The following is a 24,528-nucleotide window of genomic DNA, read 5'->3' as shown; positions in this document are numbered from 1 at the left end:
TGTCCGTCTCAATTGGCTGGGGTTCAGGTAGAACCCGACATGTTTCTTGCGGCACTTAACCCGACTTCATTAATATGTTTGAAGCGTCTAGGTCCGATTTTGTTGCCGTACCATCGCGAAACGACCACTAGTGTATTCTTTACGTCATTGTCGATGAGCGCTTTCAGCAACAGTCTCCCGGCCCCGTGTTCCCCGTCATCATCGGATCCGTCGTGCGTTGTTCCGTCGTTACCCGTGAACCGGAACGCAAAGATATTATGACTAGCACTGGCGATACTGTCTGAACGCATAACTTCAACAAGAGACCGTCTCACCTGTTTATAGGAGTCTACTGGTACCGCGTGGGCCGCAAACCGGAGTGATCGCAATATTGACCTCTTCTCCGTTGATGATCTCTTCAGCCGTTGGACGGGATCCAATTTTGTCTTTGTATACTGATCTACTCTTAGTAAAGATGAGTTTGGTACCTTTTAGCGTGGTTTCAATATTACGCTGTGCGTATTGTTTTTGGACTTCATATAAATGTTTTCTCCTTTCTCTAAGTTCCTCGGGCTGATGTTGAGAAACTCTGATTGGGGACTTTTTGTCCTTGAGAACTTTGATATGTCTCATAACGATTTCTTTATGTGCTCTATTCGCAAACTGAACACAGATGGGTCTTGGGAATTTTCTTTGCCTGTCATACTCCCCCATTCTGAACAGTTTATAGATCTGAAGGTTGTCAACTGTTTCTGCAGCTATATTCATCTCCGAGCTGAACACGTGACTTATCATCTTGGCAAGATTTTCTGATTTGCCCATCTCTGTTCTCGATTCCTCGACTCCGCTTATTATAATATTGTCTTCCATTGATCTGGCTTTAAGTTCGGTAATTTGGTCATTTTGAGTTTTAATACAGTACTCTAGTCGAACAACGTAGTCTTTCATTCTACTAAGCTCTCTTTCCGTTTTTTTCTGTTTTTCCTGCAGATCATTGATGATGTACATTGTATCATTAGCTTGATGTTGAACATTTTCCAGCCTTTCTTCGATACCATGTTTTCCACTTATCTCATTTGTAACTGCGTCAAGCTGTCGTCCCTGTCCATCTATTCGCAATAATAGATTGGCCAGCGTATTCTGTATGTTAGATATCCCCTGCATCACATCTCTCATTTGGAAGTTTTCCATTTTATTTTCACCAGTTTTTTCTTCATTGCTGGGTTGCCTGTCCACAGGGTCTATTTCTCCAAGGCCCCGCTTTTTTGAGTGGTTTGACGGGTTCGACATTCTTAACGGTACTTATAACGGTACCACGGTTAAAGACACAATACACAAGACTCTAGTGTGATTATTATTCACCCGAAACTCACGCTCCTTGAAAACAAAAACTTTGTTTACCTTGTTCTATTTGTTTTTCCAGTCTTTTATGAAACTCTCTGAACGCTAACACAAATTATAACACATAATATTCACTTTCCAGCATATTTCAGTTCACAGAAAATATTAATTTCCAAGTTTTTGGTCAAAACTTTGCAGTCGAAATAGACTAGCGTCTTACATGTTGCGCATGCATGGTGTTATTTTGTTAGTTTGTTTTTCTTATCGATAACTTTGCAACTCAGCTGACGGACCCCGTGTAATTTTTCGCGTGGGGGGGGGGGGGGGGGGGGGGTCTTGTCACAACTTTGTGGTAGCGATAAGGATACATTTGGAGATATTTTCTTAATTCAGCCGAGGCCTATACTTTAACAATTTGTTGCATGTACTCTAATAACAGTGGCGTCGGAAGCAAATTGAAAGGGGGGGGGGGGGCTAAACTAATCATGAAAAATATTGACAAGAATTCCCATAATCATGAAAATTCTAATCCGTGGGGGAGGGTATACCAATAACTCAAATCTTACCTGCCCAACCCCCCCCCCCCCAAATCATGAAATTCCTAATCCGTGGTGGTGGTGGTGGTGGGGGGGGGGTGCTAGTATACCTACTATGACTCTAATTTTCAATATCACTATTAATATTTCATTCCCTTTAAGGTCTTTTAAGGAACAATTGTGTTTGTTGCGAGGAAAAAGTAGGGGGTTGAATCCTACCTGTTGCTATGTTCCTAATGGTAAGGTCTAACTTGGCAAAAAAGTGGGGGGGGGGCTGAGTCCCCCCCCCCTAGCCCCCCCCCCCCCCTCCCGGTTCAGACGCCTATGAATAAAAATGCGTATATATCTTTATACACGTGTATTCAAACAAAGTCATTAAATGTAATTTTTTCAGTTCTAAGAGGATATCTGAAGCCGATCAAATTCTTTACTCGCATCTTTTATACATTCTCTTGATAAAATGTACACCAATCTCATAATTTAATTTTCCGAAAAATAATACTCTATGAAATGTTGTTATCCAGAGATAATATGATTATAGGCTTACCTAATATTTTTGTTCATTTATTCCGTCCCGGCGATTACGGCATGCCTTTACCTGCAGCTAGCCTTTTTCTATCAGTGACGTCACTATTTCCATATAAGGTCATGTCAAAATTCGACAAACTTGTAGACTTTACATTTGTCAATTTGTATCATGTCAGATGTGCTATTGCCGAGCCTGAAGTTACAAATGCAGAAACTACGGATTGAAAGTGTGCAAAGTTGAAGGTTTAATTAACTAATGTAACGTTAAACAATAAAGTTGCAAAATGTGCATCATGCGAAGGAACTGAGTCAAATCTTACACGTGTTTATGCCCGAGTTTTATAGGTTACACGATCAGAATAACACATATTCATGCTCAGGCTCACACATCAACACGATTGCATATTCGGATTTACAAGTTTACATGTCTGGATTTTTTAACACGATTACCCTCCATAAAAGGGTCGCTTTTTTCAAAGCGATGTGAACGAGTCCTCCGAAAATGACAACTGAGAGATGAGGAAAGGAGGGGGAAAATTCAAACAAAATAATCGCCAACACAATTATTTTAGAACTGCAACTAACGAGCGAAATGAGTCAGAGGAAATTCCAGTAGAGAAAATCGAGATGCATGTAGTTTACAGCAGAAATGTAAGTCGTCAGTGCTTTTAGACTTAGTATAGTTAAAATGGCAACGTTTATGTTACACTATGCCCATCATATAATTTTTTTTTTCAAACTCAAGTATCGCATATATATGATCTTATAGATCAAACCATCACCATTACAACAAGCAGGCGATACATGTGTACATGGCGGCCCATGCGGTTACCGAAATGGCAATTTTATGAGAAACACAAAATATTTGAATGTTTATATAGTAACTATTTTCATTTTATTTTAATTGTCGGGAAGTCTACAATAGAAATAAACCTTGCTAATAAACAGAAGATCATAGCTGGAAAGTTATTCTTCAGTTTTATCATTTTTAATAGTGTCAAGTCAAATGCAGTTAAAAAAATATGAAAGGAGACAGCTTATCTACAAATCAGTATTGATTTATTGAGGGGTTTTTTAAGATGATCCTCTAGATATATTCTAGCCAGTCAATAGTTTAAAATAAATCACTGGTCAATATTTGTTCTGAGAATCTTACATTTAAATTATAATTGACTGTCTATTTTCATGTAGAGCTACATTTGTATATATATTTATAGTAAAGATATACAACAGAGTCTAAGAAATTAAAGCATTGTATGTATGCACTATACTTTTTGCAGCACTAATACAATATAAGTCACAATAAATATTAAATGTGACAATGATTAATTTGTTACACAATGGCATGGACATTTAACCTTTAAAATGTAATTTGTTCTGCATATCTAGTCTAAAGCGGAAAAAACCATAATTTTGCTTATTATGTATTAATTTTTGTTTAATAGGTGGTAATTGCCACATTATCCAGATAGCTGCAGCATGATGAGAAGAACACTGACACTGTTTTGTCCAAAAAAAATTCCAATTTCTTCCTCTGCATCTGATTCAGTGACAGTCATATCAATGTTCCGCAGAAGCAAACCTGTTCAATCCAGCAAATTTCCTCTGCTTTAGAGTACTTCGTTGACTTCATTGACAAGGAAATTGAGCCATCCTTACTGGATGCATCAAGTCTTACTGGGCATAGCATCAAGTCTTAAGACAGTCATGTTTTAGTCAACACCATGTAAGCAGTTGGAAAGATGGATACTTTTAAAAAACATGTTGCAGGATTTGTTGATACAAAGCTTTTGTTGAGGTCACAATTCCCAAGGTTGCCATCCTATACCCAACAGACTTTAGTTTCATCTTCTAACATTGTAACTATGCTGCTCATGATGCTTTACAAGATGTCATATCCCTTCAAAGACTTGATCAGTCAATTTTGATTCACAGAATAGTTAGAAGGCATCATTCTATTTGCTAAGTGCAACTTTTTCACATGAACATTTGTCAATGAAGAGAATCACGAAGTGTATGGATAGAAAAATAGCTGCCAGTGACGTGAACTATGCAGTTCTAAAGCTAGCATTTAGTAGAGGAAGAGAGCACACAACAAGTTTTGTCAAAAGAGTGTGGAAGTGGACCAAGAGTAACAAAGTCATGAAAGATCAGTACATTCGCTTGCTGAACATTTTGGATATACTTTTATAAGTGATAGTTAAAGCTCATTATATCAGAAGTGTATATACTGCCTTTGATTTTCATTATTTTTCATTATTCCTGAACTAGTTATTAGTTCCAGTACATGTATGTACTGTATGATGTAACACAACACAACACCCCCCCCCCCCTCCAAAAAAAAAAAATCCTGATAAAGAAAAATTGATAAATTCTACTGATAGTATATTTTGAATCACTCATCGCTATGAAGTGTTCAATTTATGTCAATATTCTAGCTACCTGAAAAGAATAATTTTGTCATTCAGGGAATTTTCATAAAACAAATGTTTTTCAACTGATCAGATGAAGTAATGTGCAACTTCTTATATCAATAGACAAAACAGTATTGTATTGCAACCATATATTGATGTGTGTTCATTTACAATATAACCTAACAGTTTATTAGAATATATCATACACGTAATTGTATGTATACGAACTATCAATATATGCTCTGACCTAGAACGCTTATATACTGGTTAAAACTTATTGATCAGACATCAATCCATTTTGAAGTTGCAGTTTTTTTCATTCCATGTCATTGCTTGCATTCATTGAGAAAACACTGTCAATCAAACTCTATGCATCTATCTGGGTTTTTTTTCAAAGAAAAATATCAAATGAATTTTTAATTTCATAATTACTACATTATTTTAAAAACTTTGATGAATTAGAACATATAATTAGCAAGAAATACCTAATCTCATTCCATGTTATTCACACCAAGGTCAAGGTCACACCCAGAAGATGGTTTATAAGCACTATTTTTATGATTATTTTAAATTTTATTTTGTTGTATGTCTACTATATATTCTTGAAATACTTTTCTTTACATAATTACAATTGTTATTGAAATTAAATACACCAATTTTAAAATTTTGGTGAATAAGAGTTTATGTTTGGCTTATTTCGTTACCATAAAATGCTTCATTTGAAATAGGGGGTGGGAATGTAACCAACAATATTTTTTTCTTATATGCACACTAACCCCCACTTTTTATGCCTTCAGTTGGAACCATAATATGTAAAGAAAGTATACAAATTTTTTTTACTTCTATTGCAAGCACGTAGTATCGAGCGGGGAAGGGGGGGGGGGGCAGGCAGGGGCCACTTTTTTCTCGCGGCAACTAATTTTCTTAAATTTACATATTAAAAAAATGAATAATTATGGAGTCCCCCCCCCCCCCTCCTTCCGATTTTTTTGCTGCATGTAAAAAATAGGTATGAAAATAAGGAGTTAACTATTAATAACGATTAATTGGATTGGGTTTTGATAGATTTTGATGATTCCCATTTTTTGAATGAGTCTGCCCCCCCCCCCCCCCCACCTTACTTTCAAAAACGATGCTACGTGCCTGTATTGAGGTTTAGACAACAACATGATGATATGTTTTATGTACAAACATGTGGTATTGGTCTTCGGGAAAAAAATGTAAACTTTATTTTGCTCACCTTATTTATAAACTGTGATAACCAGAGATACATGTAGACAATCATTAGTAAATATGTTTTAAGTACAAACATGTGGTATTGGTCTTCGGGAAAATAATGTAAACTTTATTTTGCTCACCTTATTTATGAACTGTGATAACCAGAGATACATGTAGACAATCATTTGTAAATACAAACTTTTTATTTAGCTATCTATTGTCATGATTTCAAATAGTTAAGAAACCAGGTAAACAATGACAAGAATTAGCAAAGGATAATCTTTTTTACCTGTCGCTGCATTAATAAAATTGAAACGAAAGGTCCTTTTTATCATGATTGTCTATATGCCAGATAAAACTATTCAGACCTGTATTGAATCAGTATTACTTCACATCCTCATCTCACGTACCCTATGGGTCCTTTCTTTGTCGGTTGGTTTTTAGTAATGTTGTCGCATTAAGTTTACACGACAGCACGTCTCTCAACCAGTGACCAATAACCGAGCTAGTATCTTAGTATTTTATACCCTATATACAGTTAAACAGCGACACACATAAATTATTTATTCACAAATAGCGATGAGCCACGCAAAGACATGTACAAGATGCCTAACATCTCGTCCAATTTAACTCATTTAAACTCTTCAATTTATCATTCTCATCTTTCAAAAACTCTTTGAAAATCTTCGCTTCACCAGTGTTTACTTATAATGTTTTGTTACTATTCAATTCTAAACGTTTCCCCCCTTCCCTCTGCAGAGGTTTGAGCAAGTTTCGTCGCTGTCATTTTGTTCTGCTCCAGACACAACAATATGACGTCATTATTCAAAAGGCAACTACTCTAATTTTAATGGCAACTATTCCAAATGTCTTCAGAACTTACGGTATGCGGTTTCTGTATTAAATATTGTTATACTTTCATGTTAAATACTGAAATCTGATTGGTTGAGACGCAGTTAATAATATTTACTATTACCCTCAGCGTTAGCAACGCACTTGGCAACGGGTAACATTAAAAAATGTTACATGCGCGAAAATTATGCGCGTACGGTTTGCTGTAGAATTCACGTTATTCCTATATAAAAGCAGTAAAATTTTCTTAAAAATTTTAAAAAAGACATTCAGTATAACAAAATAAATAGTGCCTGTTTGGGAGGATAACAGTTGAAATTAACACCCCTCGAAAACCATTGTCAACCTCCGCTTCGCGTCGGTTGACAATGGTTTTCGAGGGGTGTCAATTTCAACTGTTACCCTCCCAAACAGGCACTATTTATATAATATTACATGTCGAAATGAGTTGGCATCGGCCATATTGTCTAATATTAATTCTCACCGAACTAACACTTGTTTAAACTAATTAATGAAAGTGTGACATTACAGTCCGAGGGAAAACAAAAGTGAGTAGTAGGTCCTTCCAGGGCTTCCGTACATGTAACTCTCGCAAGCTGCAAATCATGGACCCCTTTCATAGGAGTTTCCTTTTGGAAGAACTAACGCCAGTTTTGAGATTACCAGGACTTGTAATATTACATGTATGGCTATTACACACACAAGAAAGTGACATATGGACGTCGACTACATGTAAGAGACGAAGCATGGTGTGAAATATTTTATACTCGATCCATGACGTACTTTATTGCCGATGGCCTCTAGCTCTTCACCAACATAACATGAACAAAGAAAAGGTTTAGATGTCAATTGAAATGTTTACTGTTCCTTTGATTGTCGAGTTGTACTGTACATGTCATTTTACAGTTGTGCATGTATATATTCACATGCATTTGTTCAGTGAAGGAAAATACTGTATTTAGTAAAGCGTATGGAACGCCTGAACTGTCTGATCATTGCAAAACAGAATTTGTTTTATTATACTTTCATGTTAAATACTGAAATCTGATTGGTTTAGACGCAGTTGATAATCCGTTCTATTACCCTCAGCGTTAGCAACCCACTTAGCAACGGGTAACACAACGAATTGTTACATGCGCGTAAATTATGCGCGTACGGTTCGCCGTGAAATTCACGTCATTTCTATATAAAATCAGTAAAAAAATCTCTAAAATTAAGACATTCAGTATAATAAAATAAATAGTGCCTGTATGGGAGGATAACAGTTGAAATTGACTACCCTCGAAAACCATTGTCAACCTCCGCTTCGCGTCGGTTGACAATGGTTTCCTTGGGGTGTCAATTTCAACTGTTACCCTCCCAAACAGGCACTATTTATATAATGTGCTGTTATAATTACTTTTTGTGTTTTCTTATGGCGATGTGATGTGTTTTTGTCACTATGATTTCAAGTAAATAAATCGGCAGCCTAAATCAAATACATTGTGGATTCGGAGTATAAAGAATCATATGGCTAAATTATTAGATGATATATATGTATAAATTTATTATATTGTATCATTTTACCTTGAGACGATCTCTTAAAGCTTAAGGTTCCCCTTGCAACCGAAGTTTATCTATACCAGAACTGTTACTTTACCTCCCTAATTTTCAATGCAGAACAAACTTCTACATAGTTTGTGTATTACGATAAATTCATAATGTGCTAAAAACAAACATATTTAGACAATATTTTGATATTTCTATCGATATTTTTTGGCATATTTAGCCTATATTTCATAGAAGTTAAGAAAATATTATCTCCAGTTTTGGCCTAAAATTAGCTTATTTCATGCTATATCTCAAACTTTTGAAATGTGACTCCTACTTGTTTTTCTTTTAAATGATATATTGATTGTATATGTCTATTTGTATGCAAAGTTTTGGAAACATAATATTACTATATTTTTTTTATTTGCGTTATAATTTGATTACTCAAAAATCATCATCATAACTAAAGAATAGTTCAGACTCTAAATATTTGTTTGATTTCTTCAAATTATCAATTTTCATGTCAAATTTTAGCAAAAATTTCAGAAAAATTATCATTTCTGTTGGGCCCTATATTTTCAAAAAAATGGCATGTGACATGGGTCACAAATAAAATAATTGAACATTTTAAGCCCCCATCTTTACCTTCAAGAGGTTTTCGGATGATTAACATTTAATGCTATAATTATTTCAGGTGCCAACTTCCTTAAAAACGGTGATATGGTTATGTCCTCTCACCCCTGAAATATACTTACACCATTTTCTCTCTATTTTTAGTGAGGCCTGGTGTTATCTGTGTTGCGATCTTAATTCCACTGCTACTCCTTTTTCTGCCACAGGACATACTAATAACACTATACAAGATGTTGGGATTCATCCTGTATGGTTTGATGCAGAGAATCCGCATCGATTCTTTGGAACAAAATGATAATCATGACAATGGGATACTTTCATTTTTTTACTATCAGCCATCTTCATTTGATATAGTATTTTTACATGTATTGACAAGTATTTTGTTATCCCCTCTGGGGCTAATCTTGTTCGGGTTAAAATTTGCCCTGGTGTCTGTTTTTCTGCCATTTGTATGGCTATTTTTAGGGTTTACGACGAATACAATAGGGTATCTCTTAATTATCACCGAGTATTTGTTCCTTATTTACGTACTGTTTCATTTCGCAATATTAGTTATCACTCTCATTTTACTATGCAAAGCGGAAACGCTCAGGATTATCCAACTAGTAAAAACCCAGAGGTTGTACTCTGTCACTTTTTTTATTGATTTTATATCATCACGTGTGCTATCACAGCTGTTTTTGTTTTGGGTTGTTTATTTTGTGATATCAGTTATAATCAAAGAAACAATGCCATTAGATTGGGGTACATTCGTAAACAATTTCGTTACTGACATGTGTCGGACCATTGTTGGATTAGCTACTATTAGTGCTGCTGTGACATATGTATCGCATTTTCTCCGTTTGATTTCGATATTTTTTCTACACGGCTGCGTAAATGCAACTGCTATATTTGAAACTAACAAAGATTTACAAGAAGGAATGGTCTTCTTTTTAATTTACAGATTTGCACTGTCAAAGACGGACTTTCAAGAACATGACACAAACAATCAAGTTGGATTTATACTCCTTCTTGTCGTAACAATATTTTTAAACAGCGTTCATCAATTGTTGGACTCTGAGATTTTCCCGCTTTGTGCATTTCCAGCTATCCATATTTTCAAGTCAACCCGAGTTCTGATTATGTACGGCCTACTCCTGCCCTTGTTTTTATACATTGATCATGCGGTGTGTCTGCTCGTTGGTTTTGACACTTCTTTTCCAATTGTAATAATGGGATTGTCGAAATGTATCCAAATCATTTTTACCATCGACATGTATTATACTATATCAATACGTCGGGCTCTACGTTCCCTTGACAGAGTAAACTACGTGAGATCGAGGCTTCAGCTACTGGATTTTGCAGGATTCGTCGTTGTAGCATGCGTCGGAGGATTCAGCACGATTCAGATGTTTTTGTATACTTTACTTTGCTATCACAGTGTTCGGAATGTATTTCAAATAGTCACGTCTTAAGAAGAGAAGCTAGTAAAAGAATATTTAGAAACAGATTATGTCGTCTGCTAAACTTACCCAAAACTCCCTCCGTGAATTCGATAAACAAGGATGATACCGAGGTGATGTGTTGTCGTTGTCTTTTCTTGTTGTTGTTTGGGTTTTTTTAGGGGGGGGGGGCTGCATTGGTAAAAAAAACTTCCAATGCATCTGCCACTGCTTTATCAATATAAATTCCATTCTGTCGTTGATATACTAAATAAACTTTGAATTTGAAGACTGTTTTCTTAGAAATATTTTTTTTGTCATGGAATTATGGTATTGATTTTACATTTTTTATTTATTTGATATTATCATTCCCATTATCTGTACTATAGTGAAAGGATGTGGAGACTAAAATTTTCATCGCAATACTCTCAGAATATTTGCATGGATCTGTAGAATGGGGTCTATATATAACCCCCCCCCCCCCCCCTCTTGATTATTTCAGAGTTAATACACCTACATACTACTACCGTGTCTTCACAGTCTCACTGAATCACTTTTTTATAGTAATTGTTATTTTTTATAAGACATCATAGTATCCATTACTTTAGGAATAATGCAGTCAATTCTTTACTTCAAAGGACTATTATATTAGATGGGCTTAGTATGGTCCCCTTAAAGGGGCATGTTCACGATTTTGGTCAAATTCTTTTTTACTGTTTTTAATATTTACAATGCTTCAGGAATGCATTTCAAATGACTACGGGTAAATAAAATTGGATAGTAATTAGCTATATAGTGAAGTGTTAAGCAAGATACAGGGCTCACAATTCTTTGTCATGTAAACAAGGCCTGTGTCCTGTTTTTGTTTACCTTTATTTAGTTCAATATACCGGTAAAGTTCTCTTTCAAGCTGATCTTTCAATCTTCTTATTCATTTTAAGCATAAAGAAACAGATCTACTACTACTCTGACAAGCTTTCTTGCAAAAAAATTGGGATATACCTTACCAGGCATTTCTGCAAAATACTAGAGAATGCAATTTCTTCTTGATAATACACTTGAATTGCTGATTTCGGAATTTTTGAGTTTGTCCCGGGTAATCGGATCCGGTTTTAATGACCCGGTTTTTCTTTAAAATTGTCATTAATTGAAGAATTATTACTTTCCGTTCAATAAATGCCTATTTCTTATTTGTATTTCATAAGTTTTACCGGAATTAAACGTGAAATGTTCAGTTTTTTCTTAAATAAGTCCACAAAACCGTAAAATGTCGACCCGGGTTTGCCTACCCATTTTACCAACTTGGAAATCAACAATCGTCGATAAATTTCTAAATGCACATTGTTGTGCAGAAATATTTACTCCAGCACAATTCCAGTACACCACTATACCTTCCTATTGTTAATTGATTCAGAAATTTAAACCAGTGTTTTAGAAATCTGCCTCTGTTTTATGATGGATACAGCGCTAGCTTACCAATCTTTTTAAAAGATAAGTTTGTGAAATATAATATCTCACCTTTACTGCCACTTTCGCATTTTTAGCATAAAACGGCTCGTATCAAGCAGTTTGTTTAAAGGAAACACTGAGCGATTGCTTGAACAAACAAAATGTTTCATCAAAGATGTTTCTATCCAGGACGTATAAGTGACAAAACATTTATTCTTTAAAGTGTTGCTATTTTCTTCCCATTCGAAAAAAAAGGTAGGAAAAATTTCAATTTTTGATTGAATTACAAAAATAGCGTCAATTCTGATGTCATAAACTGCCAGGAGTGAAAATAAATTTTAAAAAATGAATATGTGAAAAACATTTTATATCAACTATCCTAAAAATAACACAACAATGCATCTGAAATACTTTTCAAAATTGCGAATTATGGTGGCCATATTAGGCCCATATCATTTATGGTCCTTCTAATTTTTTTTTTATTCACAATCCTCACTTTATTGTTAAGTATAATGTTTGTTGATAAAATAATCAAAACAAAGAATTGAATTTAATTTCTATTTTTATTTTTATAAAATTCCAACATCAAGTAACACTGTCTTCGCGTGGTTCTTCTGTACTTCCCTTTCCCCCGTCCATCAGTCTGCATGTGTCAGCAACTATTTGGCTGAATTCTGGTTGTGTAAACTCTGTACCAGGCTACAAACAATTGTTGTGCAAAATGTTACTGTACATTCACACCTTTGTTTTGAGATTGTAAAGATAGGAGAAGCTAAGGTGGTAATCCTATGTCCTCATTTTCATTAATGTTTTGACTCAAATGAGCTGATGCTTATACCGTCATATTGTAATTTTGAATTTACTGGGTGGGTGTATATACAAAATTAACAATCATACAAAATTTACAAAATGATTATAAATTTTGTATTTACACCCAGCCAGTAAATTCGAAATTTACAATATGATGATACCATCAGAGAGGCATCTGTTTGGAATTGAAAGCATATGCAATAAAATAGTAAGATTAACCGTGATAATTGACTTACCGTATGCCATTGCAATTAAACTGATAATGCAATGATTGTACATGTACAAAATCGGTTTACATTTGAATTTCTTGTTTACATACACAATTAACTGGTATACTTGCTTTAAAATATTTCTTTTTTGTGGAACACTTCTTTGGAAATTCTATTCCAAAGAAAATTTCTGTTGGTTTAAAATCCTGTAAAAACTGCTTTGGGTCCCTAGAATTTAAAATTTGAAATCAGTAATGGAATTCTTAGATTTTTCAAAGTATTTAAAAATTCAAGTCAATTTTTTAATGCATTGTATTTGTATATATATTATGAATTGCAAAAAAAGTATTAAAGATAGAATTAGCAGACATCTGTTTCTTTTTCTTTCAACTATTTTTTATCTTGACTACTGGTTCAATTAACATTACTAGTGTGACACCTATGCGTACCTGCGAAGTAAGTCAACAGGAAGCTGACCTTCCCCAGAAGTAGGTGCCATCTTTCCTAGATGAGCAGCAAACTGTCTGACCACAGGATGGTAATGGTTCTGTCAAACAGAGATGTTGATAAGACCGACACTCCATACGAATACACTTTTACAGTCAAACAGAGATATTGATAAGACCGACACTCCATACGAATACACTTTTACAGTCAAACAAAGATGTTGATAAGACTCATACTCTATATGAATACACTTTTACAGTCAAACAGAGATGCTGATAAGACTGATACTCCATACGAATACACTTTTACAGTCAAACAAAGATGTTGATAAGACTCATACTCTATATGAATACACTTTTACAGTCAAACAGAGATGCTGATAAGACTGATACTCCATACGAATACACTTTTACAGTCAAAAAGAGATGCTGATAAGACTGACACTATATGAATACACTTTTACAATCAAACAGAGATGCTCCTAACACTGTATATGTAACTCTCCAAGCACAGTGTAATTGATATTTCCTGGAAATATGCATGTTCTACACATTGTGTACTAAATACCTACAAAGTTTCACTAGATTCAGTGCAGCAGTAAAAGAGAAGTTGCATTTACAAAAGTACCGGTCTGTACATGTATACAAAACAACTCTCCTTTAGATTGGATCAGATATGTTCTACACAGGCCGGACTAACACTCTTCTGGCATAAAATTCTAAGGGGGTCTAGACCCCAACCCCCTCTAAATTCATGTATGCATGCAGTATTGTCACATATTAAAATCAAAGATCAAAAAGATATTCCCAACAGAATATAAAACTCTGGTTTCCACTTATAATGCAAAGAGAATACAATTTCACTGTCTTCCTGAAACCTCCTATACCGTATTTCTATTTATCAAAACTAATACATGAATATTATTTTTTGTCACAAAAAACATTCAAATAAAATTTCTTTTAGAACTACATTTGTTCATATTTCTGATGTTTCATTCTTATCGATTTAAGTCTTTATGCTTAGTGGAGATATAAATACTGTAAGTTTGCTACAATATGTAAAACTTGTTTTTCATAACATTCAATGTTGAGTAAATCTGAGGCTCACATTTTTAATGTAACATATATATAATAAACGAAGACAAGTTCTTTGTTCAATGTCATTGATAGATTCACATTTTAAAACAAGTAAATATGTATAATCATATATTACCTTCAGCAGGGTTATCTCCCATAACATTGTGTTGTGTGCATTACTATGTTCAGGGTGAGGTAACTCCGGTAGGAACATTCCGCTCCCTTGGGTCTCATTATCAAACAGCAGTTCGCTCGACTTGAAATTCTGTAAAGTCAATACAGTAAAACACGCTTATAACGAAGTCCTAGGGACGGGTAAGTTAACTTCGTTATAAGCGTAATTCGTTATATCCGTCAAGTTTACAACATGAAATAGAGACTTGGGGAATGGAATTCACTTCGCTGTAAGCGTCAATTTATTATAAGCGTGTTCGCTATAACCTTGTTATACTGTATTTACTTTATCTCTTCCACAAGGCATTTTTGGTAGAGTTTATCGTGTTAAAACATCAAAAAATTATGAATGAATACATTTGATAAACATTGTATGAAATTCCTTTGAGTGTGTTCCATTGTTTCAACAAAAGATTTTTGTGGATTATCCGGTGTTGACTAAAATCTTCTTTCATAAATTCTTAATAAAATATATAAAATTTGTGAAAATCAATTTTGGAGGCATAAATCCCTAAATCATTGGGTAACAACAAATTAAATGGTCACCCATCCTAGGATTCTACAGCAATACCGTAGAACACTTCAAAATGGACACACTAAGCCTTTATGTAGTAGCACCTCATAGACTCACTAAATTAAATGTTCTAAACTATGGTGCCAAAATGAAAACTTTTATACCAAAGTAATTCTTTAACAATGTTAAAATGTACGTCGTAGAACAAAGACACACATTGCTCAAAAGTATGGTGCCAAAAAATAAAACTTTACCAAAAGTAATACTTTGACAGTGTTAAAATGTAGGTCCCACATTAAGTTGTCCATACTATCACAAGACTTTTACAGAGTGGTCCCCCATACTCACCACCACAAAACTTCGTAGAACGGCTAACAGAGCCACACAACAGTGTCCGTCCTGCTGAAGACTCAGGGTACAGATCCTCTTGATGAATGCCAGAACTCGTTGCTGGGAAATCTGAAATGAAAAATCAAACAATCAATACTCCCGACCATTAAAGAATCAGACAGATTAGAAAGGAACAGGAAACGGATCAGCCCTGACCTGTCGTCGTCTTCGTCCCAGCATACACTCCACACAATCCAGTACCAATGAGGTGTCATCACTGGACACGCCTACAATGTTGATTGACAGGTTACATGTTATGAAATGTACAAACTAAGTGAACTGTGAACAATTTGTATTATACATGTATCTAGCCCTTTTATAATAAAAAGAAATATTTGTTTATCATCATGACTTGAAGATCATGAAAATGTCATAAACAAAAAAAAAATTAAAGGTATAAAAAGAAAAAAACATCTGAAAAATAAGAGACCATCTCCCAATAAAAGGTATTATGGATGAGGAGATATACTTTTTTGCATGCAAGAAATTTTTGCATGGTTTGCAAGAGCCTCGCCATTGCAAATTTATCTTGCCGCGAAATAAGACATTGACTCTGGTAATCTATTTTTCTAGACAATTTACATCTTTATCACAAAAATTAGTCATTGCAAACCAGTTCATATTGGTAAATCGTTGTCTTGAATAAGAGTTGGTTACCTGTACCAGTATACATAAATTAGGTGTTGTCACTGAATGGGGTAATGTAGAAGTGTTCATGAAAGACTCACCGGCATGTACATTCAGGATAGTGTTGTACAGATGGGTGTAGAACCTCATGGGGTCAATATTCAGCACTTCTCCTTGCCCCATCAGAATAACAAAGGCAGTTTTTATACAATGGAGTGACTCTCTATAACCCAGGTTCTGTAACAAACAAAAAATAAAAAGTTTATATACAGTAAAACATGCTTATAACAAAGTGCCAGGGACGGGTGATTTTACTTCGTTATAAGCGTAATTCGTTATATCCGTCAAGTTTACAACATGTAATAAAGTCACAGGGAATGAAAATCACTTCGCTGTAAGCGTCAATTCATTATAAGCATGTTCGCTATAACCGTGTTTTACTGTATTGTCAAATTTCACAAAAAACCATGAGGAACATGTTATCCCTGTAAACTGTTCAACTAGAGTAGAGTTGGCTGACCTTTTATACATATCTCACATGCCCAGTAGAATTATTTATATTTGGCTTTACGTGATCTGTACGTCTTACCCCTGAGTCTATCAAATTGTTGAACACATTGAACAAGTCTTCAAAGAAATCCACATTGATTAGATGGGCAAATCTGTGAACATAAAGATAAGCGTTGTTAGTATAGCTAAAACAATCCTTAGAATCACACACATACCTGCATCTTGCCCGAGACTCACAACTTAAGATTCTTGACATGCTTGTGTAATGTGTAACACATTATATGATATAGGAGTAATGGTCCACTTACCTGGCTAATCCTTCTAACACTGTAGACAACAGGGAGGACTGATGCAGGCTCTTCAAGACTCGGAAGTATGTGTGGAATATAGTTTGAACGATTTCTGTGTGCTGAATAAAATATTTTTTATGTTATTATTGAGTAGATTTAAGTTAATTGTTACTATTATCTAAGTTCTTATTGTCAATGATGCTAATATTTTGAATAGATTTTAGGGGAATGTCTCAAAGGTCAAATAGTCTTTGCAAAGCCATCATATTGCATTTTAGCAAAATTTGTAGTGTACATACCTTGAAAAGACTTTTATCATTGTAATTTTCTATTTATTTAAAGCTAAACCAAATTTTAAATGATGAAAAATGCTAACTGTACTCCTTGCTATCATTCTGATTATTTGTGCACATAGATTTCTTGACAAAGAAGCATAAAAGCCTGAGTTACCATCTTAATCTTTTTGTTTTTGTCCTCTGATGCTTTTGTTTCTAGAAGTTCATGCTCCAATAGCTCCATCTTCTTCTTTTTCTAAAATTTAATACTTAAAATTTAATTGAAAACATAACACATACATGTACAACTGTAACTGAAATGTTGAAAAACAGAAACAAAAACATAACTGATATTTTTAAATAAATCCTGAATGTTTTCTATCACTTTAAAAATTGATTTAAGACAGCCCGTACTTTGCGCTCTCGTCGAGACATCTTCTTCATCATTTCTTTCCTCGTCTTCCCATCCTGCTTCACCAAGTCTCCATCATAGTCCACCTCTTTGATTTTGAGACTTAGAAACGAATCCAGCACCTTAAGGTAAACACAGGTATATTCAGGTAAGTACAGGTGTGAGGATTGTAACAAAATTAACAAAGGTAACACAGGAAGATATCCTACCTCTCTCTTGACCTTGAACTCGCGGATCTTGACCATTCTACTTATGCTCTTCACGATCTAGAAAATTAAATGCAGAATCTCTACATCAAGATAGTAAAAAGAACTACTTATCATTACTACTGTTCGGAAGTCTTAAAATTAAAACAAAGAAAGAAGTCTTGCAATTTTAACAAACTTCATGCACTTGTCTCTTACTTCATTTTATTCCAATAGGAGTAACAAAGTTTGTGTTAGGCTATCAATATGAGTAAATTCTGTAAATTTAAGAATGCTAACCTCCAACGACACTTCTCCAGACTTGTCACTTCTGAATATCTCTCTGACTGTGTCACATACAATATCCCTGACCTACAGTAATTCAAACAACAACATGACTATATGCAATCACAGTCGAGTATGAGTTGAAATACCTATCTTACATCGGCAGCTCAGTGATTGTGACATCTCTCAAAAAAGCAGTACATGTATTATCACTAAATCATTTAATATGTTATTTTATATTCTCATGAGTCACCATCAGATGTTATGCTGGAACTGACTTCACTCAAGATGCGAGTTCAACAGAGTAGGTGCTTGCGGGCACTCACGCCAAAATTCCCTTTATCTGCTACACAAACTTTGGTGAGAGCTCACAAGCACCTGCTCTGCTGAACACGCCTCCTGACCTACCTCCTTGTTTCCCTTGTTCATGTGGGGCACCAGTACCGTGATGATGTTGTTTCTGTAGTTAAAGTGGGGGTGTGCCTTCAGGATTTCACACAGGCATTTAGCGGCCAGCACCGACAGGGACTGTGAACGAAGAAAGGCATCAAAACAAAGAGTCATTCAATATCCCAAATACATCAACTTTTATTCACAACTACTTTGTTTAGTTAAACACCAGTGATAAATTGTTCCACAGTAACTAATAGTGCAAGAAATACTTGCAATAACAATACTTTTTGCAAAATTTCCTCTCAATAAACTTGCATGTCATATCATAATTTACTTAAACATGTGTATATCAATCACAGACAGGTAAATAGATTAACTATGTATAGAGTTAAAAATATCCTGGAATGTTGTGTTTCTGACTTTTTACATGATCAGTTCACTAGCTTAGATACCTGAGAAGCAGCAGGAGAAGGTCTCAGTTCTGCCCCACTCTTCCCAAATCTGTTATCCTTGTCTTCCACAAGTTTACCTAGGACACAAAGAACACATCAATTCACACTGTCAACATAGTACATCTTGCTTAATATGCTGAATATATATTATTATACCGGTACTTTCATGTTAAATACTGACTGGTTTCGACGCAGTTGATAATCCGTTTTATTACCTAATCAAAGGGATTTTGTTCTTTTATTACAAATTAAATATTTGCGTCTATTTTGAACTGCCGGTCAATAGACTGTGATCTACATGTATTAGACCGCCGGTCAATAGACTGCGATCTATTGGACCACCGGTCAATAGACTGCGATCTATTAGACCGGCAACGTATATCAGAACGCGTGTATGTTATAATGTTACATTTTTTCTCATGGAATGTATATTCCTTTATATAGACGCTGTTTTTAGTGCTTGGTGAAACCAAATTCAATGTTATCAAAATGGAATATCAAATAATCAACAGTTTTAAAGCCTCATATAAGGTAAAAGACTATTCAAAATCTAATGGGTTGAAGATTCCTCCTTCTTTGTGTAAACTAATATTAAACTGAAATGTTGTAATGCATGCAACAAGTTTGGTGCATGTAAAAGATGAAAAAAAAATCTTAGTATATTGCATAATGGCACGAAAATCATCTGCAATATGCAAATTGTAAACCCGGAAAACTAAAAAAGGAATTAGGTAATAAAACAATTATTTAATGCTTGAACAGTCAATAGACCAGAATTTTTTCCCTTGGTGCAGGGAACAGCTCAGTATGATCTATTGCCCGAGGCCAACGGCCGAGGGCAATAGATCATACTGAGCTGTTCCCTGCACCTCGGGAAAAAATATTCTGGTCTATTGACTGCTCAAGCATTAAATAATTGTATACTATTACCCTCAGCGTTAGCAACACACTTATCAACGGGTAACACAACAAATTGTTACATGCGCGTAAATTATGCGCGTATGGTTCACCGTGGAATTCACGTCATTTCTATATAAAAGCAGTAAATAAATCTCTAAAATTAAGACATTCAGTATAATAAAATAAATAGTGCCTGTTTGGGAGGATTACAGTTGAAATTGACACCCCTCGAAAACTATTGTTAACCTCCGCTTCGCGTCGGTTGACAATGGTTTCCTCAGGGTGTCAATTTCAACTGTTACCCTCCCAAATAGGCACTATTTATATATTGCTGCAAGTTATAACTTTCCAAAATTAAAATGCTTACAAGTACACAAATTCTATTCAAAATAAGAAAGACCTTTACCTTTACATGTCATTTCTAGAAACTCTAAATACTTTTTATAGTTCAACAAGAAAGTCTCTTCAAAGTCCCTGATTTTCTTGGTTTCTTTCTTCAGCTATAATAATAGATTCAACACATATTTCAATTTGAATTATTATATTTTTTTTTAACAATACAACAAAGAAGATTTTTTTAAAAATATTTCAACACCACATGATGAGAAAAACTATGTTAAGACAACAGGATTCTGTTTATGAGTACAGGGATTTTATTTTCAATTTCTTATAACAACAACATATTAAATAATCTACTATATTTACATGTACTGCTAGCTTAAATACATTTAAAAGTAAGATATAATTATTTTTTCTTTAGTAAAAGGTATATTGCAGCACTGCTTTTGATGAATTTTATTTGCAAAATTACAATTCTATAACCATGCACATTTCAAACAAAAGACAAAATACTCTTATGTTTTGAAAAAATATATAACACAATGGTTCATTTTCAATCATTATGTTTTCTACCTTGGCAGCTTTTTCAGCCTCTGTTGGTAGTCTGATCCTGTAGCCTGGAATGATGTCTTTAAACACCTCCATCATGGAGATCATGGCCAGCTTACGGACGGTCAGAAACATGTCAGGATCGCACTCCGTCACGTACGACCTCAGCTCCTTCAACTTCTTAATCTGAAATCCTCAAATTGTTAATAATGGCTTCAAAGTCAACAAGCATTCTGAGAGTATTGCATAAGCAATACACGTCCCCTACCGGTTTGTAGAAATTTGTTTAACAATGCGCTGTTATGCAGAATATCACTCTTACTGTCTTTCTGGACCCCGAATCAACATACCAACCCGATAACGAACCCGATTGTAATAATACAACAACAAAAAACCCTGTCGATTAAATTTACATCACAATGCTTGACACTATTTTACAGAACTTATTTGTTTGTTAGAAACAATAAAAGGAATGGTCCAAGTAATGCACGATATTATTACTGACTAGGTACATACTTTCCTCATCTATAAATACACAACGAATCCGATAACGAACCAGAACATTAAAAAATCGGAATATAAAAAATTAATTTTCTCGAAAATATGTCAACAAGACGCTACAAAAGTATAAACTTGATCTGTAGTTTGATATTTTGAAGCTGTTCGACAAATTTCATATTATTCCTCAAACGCATAAAGAAAAAAAGTGTGGAAAACTGAAGTGGGACAGACAGACGGACGGACTGACTGACGGATGCAGAAGAAAGCTATTGTCCCCTCCGGTGAAAATCGGTAGGGGACTAATAAAACTCAATATATGTATAATTAAACCTGGTTAAATGAAACTCAATAGGACTGTGAAAATACAGTGAAATATCTAGGGATTTGAGATGTGAAGGCTAAAATACATAAAGAAAACAGGGTTGGGACTTCTAACTTATTTCGTCACTGGTATTGGGAGATATCAATGTCAGAGATACTGCTTACTTAAGTTTTACTATATTGAATAAATTAAATGTTTAAATACATCTGAAGCAAAAGCAACTTGACTAAAAGATACTGCAAGACACAAACTCATGAAAACTGTCTTCAAAAGAGAGTTTGCTTACATTTTCCTCTGGGTTTTCTATGAGCGAGCTGGCTAAGGCTGCTATTCGGGCTTTTCTTGCTCTCAGTTTTTCCTGTCTGTTAGCATACAGTTCTATATTTGTAAGGGTAGGTAATTCTTCTTGTTTTTCTGGAGTTGCTGTCTCAGATTTTTCAATCGTCTCTTCTTTTATTTCAGGTTCCTCTACAATGTTGAAACTATAAGATCTCAAGCTATTCTAACAGGACCATGGACATCTGGTATTGTTGAAATTGACATGTATGCACTGATTAAATAGAGCCAGCTACCAGTTCATATGTTGGTTTCTATTTACAATGACTAAATGAGCCACAATGGAATCATCATGTCTACAACTATAAATTACTGTTTAACAAAAAATACCCACTCCCAATATCCATGGTCATGTTAAAATGGCTCTAAGATAACTAAAGCATGATAACCTCGTCTTTGTACTTCATGTTGAAAAATTTTCAACTACATGTACATAAATACTAGATATTTATCCAGTATTTAATCTTTTCAATAAAATTAATGCAACAATAAACTGAACATACCTTGTTTTATCTGCGTCATTTGTGGTATGACCCCATGGCTTGTTTTTATTGGTAACAAAGATTTGATGTTTTCTTCTTTTGCAAACAGTTTACGTGGTTTCTGTTCATAGTTCTCCTCCTCTCCTTCATCAATGTTCTTTTTTCTTTTCTTTCCTTTGCTAACTGTTTCTTTGGACAATGATCTGTTGAGAAAGTAATACATATCAAACAACCAAGAGGCCAGGTTAGTACTTTTTCATATTAATTCCATAATAATAAAATATGTATTTCAAATAACGGTAACAACTCAATATATATATGTACCGGTACATGTTGTTAATTTTTTATGCTAAGAAAAAATTTTCTTCAAATTTTTTTAAGAAATGCTAATAGAAAAAAATGCCATACCAATTGAAGGCAAGCTCTTTTTAATGTGTTATTAAAATTAAAAAGACATACCCAAATTTGGCATCAGATATGAAGCTTGATGCCGTTCCTGGTGTACCATAAAAATCTAGATCCTGGTCACTCAAATCATTCTCCTCTACTGGAACCAATTCATCCCTGCCGTTCACCCGGTGGTGGTTTTGAATTTCACTCTGTTGATTCAGTTCTCCCCACCCTTTCTTCTTCTTCTTTGGTTTCAGTTTTCCCTGCTTGGCTAGTTTAGACGTCCTTTTATTGGTAAGTTTAGTAGAACTAGCCTTGTAGCCTTTACCTTTACCCCCACGCTTGACCGACTTTTTCTGTAGTGAAAATACACAATAATTAACAACAGCTTAGTTACTAATTTCGACAGCAATATTTTAGATACCGTACATAAAATAATTCTATTATATATCAACTGAAGTTCTATTTCAGGATTCGAACCAGTGTTGCTTGAACTAACTAAAAATACATATTTTACAAACTGTTGAGGATTATTTTGAAGAAAATGCATAGTCCTGTGTAATACTAGTAGATCTACTGAATACCTATTTGCTACGACAACGACAACAGTTTCAACTGATTAACAAGCTGTTTTTTAAAACATCTAAAATACTGTACTCTAAAGGCTGTCAATATTTACATACAATGCTCGTCAGTATTTTCATCACAGGGGTTTGTGAAGAAAAAAGAACAGTTAACAGTTACGGTTATTTTCTCCGGAGTCCTCACTTTCTATTAACTAATCATTCTGTTTTCTACACAAATCCGTGTAGGCATGGTGTGAACTTAATTTACTGTACACAAACATAACGAAGATATTCGACCTTAGACTTAAAATCTATTTCAGGAAGAGCTCTAAAATGTCATTTATTTATACCAAAAAGCTTCTGTTATATTTAAAACTACATAAGCAATATGGAATATCAGAAATTTCTTAAATGAAATTAAAACAGAAAGTCGCGTGTACCCACCGCAGCCATGTTTATAATCTTAGTCGTTCTTGCGTTTTAGTTTCTGGTTTGGCTAATCACAGAAAGTAACGGAATGGAATGCTATTAAGATGTATCGCGTAGGTTTTAGCACTAAATGCTTATAAAAATTCTCAGGAAAATTTTCTATTCCGATTTTTACTATATATCAATACATCTGTAAAAAGGAAATGTCTATATAAAAAGAGAAATATGAACATGTTCGGGCGAGGAAGGGGGTGTATCATCTTCCTCTCCCATATTCTAATTTCCGTTTCCCATGGTACACAAAACGAATATAATGTTAAATACAAGATATATACTGTTTGCTATTATTGGTGTTTTATGACTGATTTATAAAGTCATCAATTGGACAAATCTAGTTAAGTTTTTATTTTGTCCTCGACACGAAACAAAACAGAAAAGTTTGCCACAGTGTCAAATATAATAATGTCAAAATGATTCATAATTGTATCTATTGTAAAATGAGTTGGTTAGAAACTGTACATTGTGTGAGACATTCAGAATTACTAGCACTATTTAAAATATGTTTAAACTGTACATTTGTTAAGCGGTTAAATGTATCTTTTAAACGGGAGTTTGAAATTAACTAAAACATTAATTGGTAATTAAGTTAAGTGATAGCTCAATATGTTACAAAGATTTTTAAACATTGAGTAGTACAATACAGTAATTTTTACAGGGTTTTTTGTGTGTATAAATCTACATTTTCCAATGAAACAATATTTAAC

The 24,528-nt window shown here is 34.4% G+C and overlaps 2 protein-coding genes and 1 long non-coding RNA gene across 4 annotated transcripts; 1 reads left to right on the top strand and 2 right to left on the bottom strand.

The window, feature by feature from the left end:
- Positions 1-318: 318 nt before the first annotated feature.
- LOC136270639 (uncharacterized protein MCAP_0864-like) lies at positions 319-1,269 on the bottom strand. The gene has a single exon (XM_066068937.1). The coding sequence runs from the start codon at positions 1,267-1,269 to the stop codon at positions 319-321; it is 951 nt and encodes a 316-aa protein (XP_065925009.1).
- Positions 1,270-7,405: 6,136 nt separating this feature from the next.
- On the top strand, positions 7,406-9,535 carry LOC117690087 (uncharacterized). Its single transcript, XR_010708485.1, has 2 exons — positions 7,406-7,600; positions 9,176-9,535. It is a non-coding gene; the product is annotated as an uncharacterized lncRNA (long non-coding RNA).
- Positions 9,536-12,251: 2,716 nt separating this feature from the next.
- Positions 12,252-23,849, bottom strand: LOC105337566 (nucleolar complex protein 3 homolog). 2 transcript variants are annotated; one of them, XM_034473164.2, is made up of 21 exons: positions 23,780-23,849; positions 22,839-23,125; positions 22,401-22,582; positions 21,848-22,029; positions 20,763-20,924; positions 20,257-20,350; positions 18,951-19,027; positions 18,514-18,633; positions 18,121-18,192; positions 17,845-17,901; positions 17,638-17,757; positions 17,399-17,479; positions 16,967-17,067; positions 16,738-16,810; positions 16,250-16,385; positions 15,678-15,748; positions 15,480-15,590; positions 14,580-14,708; positions 13,370-13,467; positions 13,052-13,148; positions 12,252-12,600 (listed from the first exon to the last, which is right to left on the bottom strand). In XM_034473164.2, the coding sequence occupies exons 1-21, from the start codon at positions 23,786-23,788 to the stop codon at positions 12,487-12,489; spliced, it is 2,373 nt and encodes a 790-aa protein (XP_034329055.2). In that variant the 5' UTR covers positions 23,789-23,849; the 3' UTR covers positions 12,252-12,486. The 2 variants fall into 2 exon arrangements, with proteins under 2 accessions (XP_034329055.2, XP_034329054.2); XM_034473163.2 differs by lacking the exon at positions 23,780-23,849 and adding an exon at positions 23,453-23,488.
- Positions 23,850-24,528: the final 679 nt, after the last annotated feature.

This window comes from Magallana gigas, chromosome 8 (genome assembly GCF_963853765.1).
Source record: "Magallana gigas chromosome 8, xbMagGiga1.1, whole genome shotgun sequence".
Classification (NCBI taxonomy): Eukaryota; Metazoa; Mollusca; class Bivalvia; order Ostreida; family Ostreidae; genus Magallana; species Magallana gigas.
This window is presented reverse-complemented; position numbering and strand designations above follow the sequence as displayed.